The sequence below is a fragment of the Phaethon lepturus genome, unplaced genomic scaffold, assembly GCF_000687285.1.
Source record: "Phaethon lepturus isolate BGI_N335 unplaced genomic scaffold, ASM68728v1 scaffold22995, whole genome shotgun sequence".
Lineage (NCBI taxonomy): Eukaryota > Metazoa > Chordata > Aves > Phaethontiformes > Phaethontidae > Phaethon > Phaethon lepturus.
This window is the reverse complement of record NW_010541521.1, coordinates 3,998-13,332: the sequence shown is the minus strand read 5'-3', so window position 1 is coordinate 13,332 and position 9,335 is coordinate 3,998. Positions and strand designations below refer to the sequence as shown.

At 38.0% G+C, this 9,335-nt stretch overlaps 1 protein-coding gene across 1 annotated transcript in view; it reads right to left on the bottom strand.

Annotated features, from left to right (window-relative positions):
• Positions 1-8,896: 8,896 nt before the first annotated feature.
• Positions 8,897-9,335, bottom strand: part of LOC104621315 (chromosome unknown open reading frame, human C20orf85) — a gene marked incomplete at its 5' end in the record, with an annotated part of 3,817 nt that continues 3,378 nt past the window's right edge. The window contains one exon of the mRNA XM_010287768.1: positions 8,897-9,052. Within this exon, the coding sequence (XP_010286070.1) occupies positions 8,897-9,052 (156 nt within the window). The remainder of the gene's footprint in view (positions 9,053-9,335) is intronic.

Sequence of the window (9,335 nt, the reverse complement as noted above, 5' to 3'; positions counted from 1 at the left end):
AGCTGAAGTCTAAATTCAGAACTGTTTTTTAGAAGCACAGACCTGGGGAGGTTCACAATCCAGTCCAGCCCTGCCAGGTAGTAGGTCTGATGTATTTTTATGTCAGGTATCCAAAACCCCCTAGGTTTAGATGAGACCAGAGGAACAAAACAACCTTTTGGAACCTGAGGTATGGGACAAACTCTGCAAACTGGCTGTCACCTGTCCTTATGGGGACCATGCAGTAGGTATAGGCTTGCAAGGCAACAGTGTGTATTTATCTACTTTTTCGCATTAAAAAGTTTGAGAATGATCAGTACAGAGCCCTTCTTCAAACCAGAGAGAGATTTGGCTCAATAGGTTTGAAGACCCTTTCTCATATTCGGATGCTTTAATCACATCCACAACTACTATCTGCATGTGCACTACTCAGCTCCAAAACAACTATAGCAACACTGCGAAATATACACATGAATATAGAATACATTCCAAATAATTGCAGTATTTATGTAATTTGGTGTCTTCTGAGTTCCACAAAAGTCTGACTCCCCAGCAGAAAACAGTAAGAGCAGAACCAGCCTGGTAATGCCTGTCACTATTGGCAGTAAATGACTGATTAGCAATTACTCCAATGGTGCAAATGAAAGGAGAATTAAAGGCAGATTTAGGCAATCTTTTCTCCTTCCTGACTCCTTTAAGTGTAAAATACTGCACAAATGCATGAGGGATATTTTAATTGTAATTTGCTGAGTATGAAGAAGCTTGTTCCCTCTCAAGTTAAATAGCACTGACCCAGGGTGAAAGAGTTAGTCTCAAGTGGATATCCCATTAAAATGCTTATTTTTTCAGCACATTAAACAAATAGAAGGACAAACAAACCTGTTTTGGTCAGAACCATGGTGAAAGCTGGTGAAATGGGTCTTTTCTCATTTGCATACAAGTAACTCAAATGATTAAGGACATAGATTCTAGGAGAATAAACAGCAGTGCTGTTTATAACAACAGCCAAATTATTGTCTAGTTTGCACTGCAATGCGGTCCCTTTAGCCTGGCACTGTGCCCTGGTCAGAGCTGGTTCACAACCCCCAGAAGTGAGGCTAAAGTGGATTTTCCTACTGTAAAGATTCAGGGCCCATCTCCTGGTGCTCTGCACTGCAGAGAAAGAGCAATGGGTGTCGGAGCTCTCCCTCCTCCCAGTCCCTGACCCAGCAGCACCACCACTCATACACCCTCATTTTTCCTGTGACAGAAGCAGCACAGCCAGCCTGACCTCTCAGGACTTGCGCTTAAGCAAGAAGGGGCTATTTTGTGGCCCCTAAGGATGTGCTGCCACAGAGAACTCCCAACTTTGCCTGTGAATACAGCCAGGAAGGAAATGAGATGCGGGACAACATCTCTCTGCCCAAGTGAACCAATAAACAGTGTCCCTCACCGCTTTCTCTCCAGCCTGCCAGCTGTATCTTGGCTTCTACTATGAGACTGTAAATATGTGGCTTTTGTTCATTAAGCAAGTACAATGCTAAGATGGAAGCTGTAATGCACATGATGGGGAGCACAAGAAATTACTACAGCTTTCATTTAAACAAAGGACGTGACTGTGCTCTGGCAATAAGAGCATAACGGCTGCTTAATTTTTCCAGACAGGGACTGTAGCTCGCTGCGTTTTTTTCAGCTCTTGCTTTGTTTTTTTGTTTTTGCTCCAGCTTTTAAGGATGAGAATGTTGTGTCTGACGCATGTCAGCAAGCAAAGGAGATTCACTAGCATAGCTGGGTTCATCTTGCTCCCCGGTGAGGAATAAAAGCATTAACCGTCTCTCACTTCAGGAGGAGAAGGGGGGCTGCTTTCAGCCTGCGAGAAGTGAGAAGGCATTGTCAGGTTTAGGTCAGGCTGGAGCACGGGGCTGTGTGGGGCTCTCAGCAGGACAGATTAGCTGGGTGTCACACGGCAGCCTGGAGGCATCGTTCGGAAAAAGCAAGAGACAGAAGTGTGTGTGTGCAGTGTGTGTGGGGGGTGAAGGCTGCCATGTCTTGTTTTGGTGCAAGGCTGTTCTCTACAACAATGATCTTTCTGGAACGCAGACTGAGAAAACTGGATCAAATGAAGAGCCTTTATCAAGGAACCAGAGACAGAAAATGGCCACTTCTACACTCCCTACTTTAGAACTCTAAATAATGCTGTTTTCAGAGCTCTTAAAAACATTACTTAACAAGAGTCCTGCCCAGCCACATTTAAGCCCAGTCTGCAAGGCCTGATCCTGCAGTCAATCGCACCCAGCAAAGCGGGTGTCAGCATAGCCACCTCACTGAAAAGGATGGGGGGAGGAATGAAGATTCTTTCTATTCTGTTTATTTCTTCATGATTGTATCTATTTTTGTCCTTTGAAGAGTGAAAGGGCCAAATTCAAAGTTGAGTCAAATTTGGGCAACATACGCAACCTGTGACCACCAGGTGTAATTTACATTAATAAAAACACATTGTACTGACTTTCTGCCAGATATCAACATAGCTATGTAACTACACCTCACCCAAAATAGGATGCGTAAGGTTATCACATGATAAAGAAACAGTGGAGCTTGCAATAGAGACATGGCAAGCTGCCTCACAATAAAAATGGTAAACTGCATCTCCATGATTATCATTAATTTCCTGGACTCCAGGTTTACTGCTGTAATCCCTTCTCTCTATTCCAAAACAATTAAATGAATAAATACAAACTTGAAAATCCCTAAAACAGTAGTTTGCCTCATTATTGCAATCAGTGCACAATGCCCATCGAATGGCAATGAAGTTAAGATCCTTTAACTTGGAGTGAATTCTGAGCAAGCCTTAGCAACTTCAGGTGGGTAAACGTAGTTTTTGCCTGTGTCGGATCTGAAGTTTGGATAGGCATCCAAGTATTCAAAGGTTTGGGTGCCACAGGGCTTTAGATGCACTTCAATATGGTTTGTAGTGCAACACTGACAATGCCTGAGGAACATGTAAGGAAGCCTGGGATACTGCTGTCTTCTGGGTCTTACAGAGACATAGGAAAGTAGGGCTGGAAGGAATTTTGAACGATCTTCCATTTTAGCCCTCTGCCTGTGGCGGCATCAGCTTACACTTTTACCATGTAATACCTTTATGCTGATTATTTTAAAAAGTAAACCTAGTATTTGAAATTTATGTATTTATTATGGATCATTTTAAATTGTGGAGAAATGAAGCAAAAACTTGGACAGAGTTTTCTTAGTTTGTAGCAGCAAATTAAGAACTTAATATTTACTGAAATGAAAAAAGAAATGCACCACTCTTATGTGAAACATGATTACCTTTTTCTTAGCTGTCTTTAAAATCCTGAGCTTTTTGTTACTGACACAAGTCAGGAGTAATAAACTTAAATTATATAAAAGATATGACAGGTAATTATCCTCAGAGATACTCTCTAAAAAGATATTTTAATGTATTGTACAATAATGTACCTAGCCCATCTATTGTATACAATGTAACCTCTATTATGCATTTCCAAAGAGTAGGAAGTGTGCTTATTCTAAATTCAGATTTTTCATATGCTTTCGTCTCTTAAAAAAGAAAATAAAAAGCATCGAGAAGTAACAACCAGCCTTTGATCTATAATTTCCTGTGCTGTTGCTAAATACATGGTGAAATTTTTGTACTTTTAGAAGGTTTACTAAGGCTGTGTAATCTTACTTTTGAGATCAATGTACTGATTTAAGAATAACTAAAGCATTAAAGGCTGGAAAAATCTTACACTGGGGATCAGACATAATGATGCTTATTGCTGATCTGCTTTACAACCTTTTGAAGTGATGTTGTTCTAAAGAATACGTTGCCTCATGTGTTCAGCCAGAATTTTGCATGTTACAGTAAATACAGCTGCATTTGCTTAAATGATAAGGAATTAAATTAACCTGCTATGTTTACTTTTATACTTATCAGATGGTCTGATCCCATCTCATCCTTCTTCTCTGAACATCTGGTGAACTGCTTCCCTAAATGTTGAGGTGCTGTCCATAAGCTACAGCACTGGGTGGTGACTATCTGAAGCCATGGCAGTCTGTGGATGGTGCAGAGGAAAACGCAGATGCTTCGGAACACTTAAGAACACAACCTCCAGTTTCTGTGCAAGTCTTGTGCTAGATGTTGTCTAGTGGCTTACCACCATCCAGGGATGGTTTTGGACATTTCATACTCTGTCAGAGCCTGTAAAACCCAGTGCTCAGACTGATAAGTGTGTCTTACTTTGAAATTGGTGTCACTACATCTTTCTGCACTGAGATGAAAAGCTGCCCTGTGCTACTCTTCAGGTTATATCAGAGCATTTCCAATTGGAAACCTTTATGGAAATAAATCCACCATTGAGGCATACAGGAAAGAGCATTCTTTTAATCTCTTTGACTTGTCCTTTGTGTAACAGAGCAAGTCTTGAGACATGTGTGAGCCGCCTGAAACGCTAAAGTCAAAATTATCTCCAATTCATTTCAAAAAAATAATGACCCTCTCCAGTATTTTGTTTCACTGGTACAACATGAATCAGATTCGTATTGTTTCCACAAAGCTTCTGGTTTTGTTTTGAATTTATTTCTCAATACTGCTGGTCTTTTCCATGTATGACAGAGCAGATTGAAGGGGCAATGTTTTGTTCACTGGCAACCTGATCTGTTTCACAGCACAATGGTATCATTATCCAGTACAGTTAAATTTATTACACTATGGTCCTATGAAATGGTTTGACATGCTTTCAACTAGTTAAATAACAATTTGATGGGATGTGAAAACCACAGGAGTCAGGAAGAAGGTAATAGTCTGTGAGTGGGCCTTATCTGTCTTGCAACACTGACACTTATGGTTTCAAGGGGAACTAAATACAACACATTTATGAACCTAATGCAAGAAGTGACCTGGGCTGGGCTTCACATGGGAGTAGAGATTTCTGGTCTGGTTGCCAGTGACCATGTTAGACTAGTGTTTGTCGCTTTGGTACTTTGTAGTACGTGGAAGAAACCACAAAGAATCCTTCACTAAAGGGAGAAATGATGTGTGTGAATGGGAAGCCTTAGGTCTCTGAAAAGAAAAAAAAAAATCAGTCTCCTTTGTTTTGTAAGGCAAACAATCTCAGAATTAAAGTTACTTCAGGCTGACAGAGTAGCCAATAGCAAGAACTGGAGACAGTAATTTTTGCACAAACTTAGGACTGTTTGTGCAAATTAGGCTAGTTGCAGCATATAACTTTGTAGAAAAGTCTAATGTAGAAGAGTGATTACATTTATTCTCTAAGCAGCCACCTTTTGCACTAGCTTCTTCCAAAATGTACAGCAACACTTGTATGGTGACTGCAATTTGAGTAGTGCTACTTATTCAGAATCACCATTTCACTATCATCTAATAAGAAATCTTTATTCTCTTATGCAAAATGCATTTCAAATAAATAATAATCTTTCAACTCTGAGCTCCCTGTAAAATATTTTATATTATTGAAATTATAAATAGGAAGTGCCAGTACCATGCCAGTTCCACCAGCACAGAAAAGAACACATTGTGAAGGAAAACATACCAGGTTTTTGTCACCCTATTTTGTTGTTTATAAAGCAAGTGCTTGTGAGAAAGATAATTTTGATTTCATAGTTCTTCAACTTAAATACAACTGTCATTTAAGCCACTACTATTATTTCATCACACACCCAGGAAAGCATATGCAGGCACACATCCATGGTGGCAAAAGATGTATGGCTGACCTACTTTCATGTCTTGCTGTGGTGACTGTGTATCAAATACAGTAAAATTTTTGCATGTGCAATTCTGCAAGCATCATCCATAGTTCCCCTTTAAAATGAACCTGTTACTAAAGAACTAGTTTTTCTGAAAACAACAGTCACAAGACAAGATGGCTTTGGTTTTCTGAAAAATTTTAGTCAGCTAAGGAGGAACTGATATGCATGCCACTTTGCTAATGTGAACCTCAGACCACCAAAAACTTTAGGAAAGACTACACCAAATGAAGTTTAGACTGAAGCATAGAAGGCATCTAAATACCCTTGCATCTTGTTTTCAAATTTTGATTAAAAATAAACTGCGTAACTTTTTATATATGTTTAGAAACATCCCATTCTGCTCTGACTTGCACAGAAGCACAGGTCTAAGACTTTTATATAGCATTAAAAATGTCTTGACTTTTGCTGCATTTTTGAAGTGATTTCATTTTGTTTTGAAGCATTTCCCCAGTGTGTGCACTGAGTTTACCAACACTGTCCTGACCTTGGAGATGGTGTGATATTTTACGGTGTGCAGTGACATTTATGTGCCCAACTTGGCTCCAATAAATAGGCTAATTTCCGCAAATTAAATGCCAGGTTTGAAACATTAAAAGGCAATTTAATAATTCTATATTGGCCTTTTGGATTCACAACTGGGGCAGTTGACTGGGCAGTCCTTTGTCAGCTCCAAATCCACAATTGCTACATAATTTTTTCACGTCTAAAGGGTCAAACTACAAGTGTTGGGAAAAGAAATAGTCAGGTTTATAGTTTCACATATTCTTGAACACCAAAACGCCAAATACATGGATCAATTAACAACTGACAGATTTATGCCAGAGGAATTAGTACAAATTTTAGACAATACTCCTTACACATCCCAAATTAGGCTGTATCAAAGTATCTCCTGATGTAAAGGCACCTTAAATGATGGAAAGTATAATACAAAAACCTTACTCTTAGTACAGAGTTAATATTCAGAGATTGGGAATAAGATTCAGAAATGTCCAACTGTAGATGCTGGACAAAGAATTTATTTTGGTTTTCAAAATCAAACCATGACTCATACGGATTTGGATTTCACTTCATACAAACATCTACTGGATATTAGGTGCCAGCTTTGGTTCTTTAATATAACATTTTTTAAAAAACAGTGGTCTTGAAGCTCCCCTTTCATTTGGCCTGAATTAATGTAATTTTGTTGCTACTAAATTACACATTAATCTTTACTATAACTGTTTACATAAATCAGACAAGAATAAGAGGATCTATGCAGGACCTTAAAATAAACTGAAGAACCATGTGATTAAAATAAATAGAGATACAAACCTAGCAATGACAAGAAAGCACACCAATTTAAAATACCATTCTTACAATTGTCTTGCTTGTTCAAAGAATGGTTTACACAAGTTATAGTTAGTAGCTAAACTGCAATTTAGCTTACATTTCCAGAGTCTGATTCCAAGTTATTCTTTATTCTGGTTTTTAAGTAATGTGTCTGAAGTTACTTCTACTATGTGTTCTCATTCTTGGGTAATCTTTCCAAAGGATATGAGTCACTTCTCCATTATTTGTAAAGAATATGGAAAAAGTAAAATATTATTATTTTGTGGGCATTTGGAACTGGATGTAAAAAAAATAGGTGGGATGTTGATCATTGTGAGTCATTTCTTGGGAAGATGGAAAGAACAAACACTAGCTGCTGACCTACTGCTATGAAGGCCAAGGACTTACTGCTGACTCAAAAAGTAGATATTGATAGCTGCAGAATACAAAGAAGATCTTGCATCAGGATTAAAGGGGAAAGGCTTTCCTCTTTAAGTAATTAGGAGTTATAAGGAACTGCTTGTGTTGATTTCTCAGAGGCTGTTTTTTGTTTAAACAATCTTCTAGTTTAAACATGTCAACCATCTAGAACTATATCCTGCAAATAGTTGTTACAACTAAATGAGTTTCCTTCTGAGTTTCCAAAAGTCCTGGCAAATCTTCAGGTAGGTAATAAAGTGCAAGACTGAACTCCATAGCACTGCGGTAGCTACACCAGTAACTCCCAGTGCAATCCCCTACTGTTTCTGAGTCTTTCATCAGTCCTGGTTGGTATAAATACTGGTATAAACAAAACTGAAGCAACATAAATACTTTGTAACACATTTGCATTCTGATCAACTAAGTGAAAAAACCCTGTTTTGATACCAAAACTGATTTTTGAAAATGACCTTTTTGCTAAATGGCCTTTGTATGCTTTATTTATACCAGTCAAGCAGCTGCACTGGGAACTACTGATTTACTTGTGTGTGTAACTAGACAAACTACCTGTAAAGCATGCACAACACAAAAGACAATGCATTTAATAATTATGACAACTATACCTATGATTTGCCTTTTTTTTTCAAGCTGCAGTGGACACACTATGATAAAGCCTGATAATTATCTTTTCTGCAGGTGTTTGTTTGTTTGTTGTGTTTTACTTTTTAATGAGGAAAGCTTCTTTCCAAATGTAAGGGTGCAGTATCATGGCAGCTTGAGCCAATTTAAGTCATGCCTGCTACTCTGCTCTGCTTCTTCTCATCTCCTTTCTGTACAAAAGAGATGTTTTTGTGCTAGCACAGGCACTTGAGCAACTCAATAGTGAGCCAGTTCAGAATGCTGATTGAAAACCAATTTTAAACACAGATTCCAATACTGGTAAGTGATGAATTGGGAATGAGCTGCAGGGTAGGATCATCAGGAACATGGCAGTCTGTATTTATGTTTGAAAAAGCTGCTGTGAAACCAAGTCTGAATGGAGGTTTCATGAAGAAACAATTGTACAAATGTGCTCTGTGACTACATAATAATTTTTTTAAAGACTTCTGATAAATATCTTAAAATCATAGTCTTACTAATGCTAATAAAACTACTATCTGCTCTGTGATCTTTATATTTGTTTATTCATTGTTCTTCTAAGTAAACCTGAAGCAGTGTTAACAGCTTGAATGCCATAGATTTCAAAAAATCAGTAACAAGTAAAATGCTACATTAAAATGTTCACACTTTAACAAAATGATTGTGGATGTTTACATAAATTGGTTTTAAAGCATAAATGTTTAACAGTCCAACAGTCCACTAGAGAATGTTAACTTAGGAATGCAAACGGATCTATATGCCTAATTCTTATTTCTTAATGTCAGTCAGAGGCCTCACTTGGCCACTTCAAATCCTTAAAAAAGGTACCTTTGCAGCTTTGGATTTGAAAACCACGTTCAAGTTCCAACCCTCGAACAGCTGATCTCCAGCCAATAAATCCCTGGGTAGTCTTAGGTACTGGAGGAGATGGAATCACCTAGAATAAAAGTAACATGTAGAATTCAATTATTAAAAGGTTTTTGATTGTAATTTCTGTCATGCAACATCCTCTTTTGTGCTGTAGTGTGGATAGAAATGAGAACTTATAAAAAATAGTGGTTTTAAATGCAATCTGATAATATCCTGAACACACACTGACATTAATGGAAGGAAATAAGAACTTCGAAAGACAGACTAGTTGCATGCAAGTTTGATTTATAATACAGGATAGTTTATAATTTAAAAAGTCATTAGAATAATTTAAGTCCCACTCTATAGCA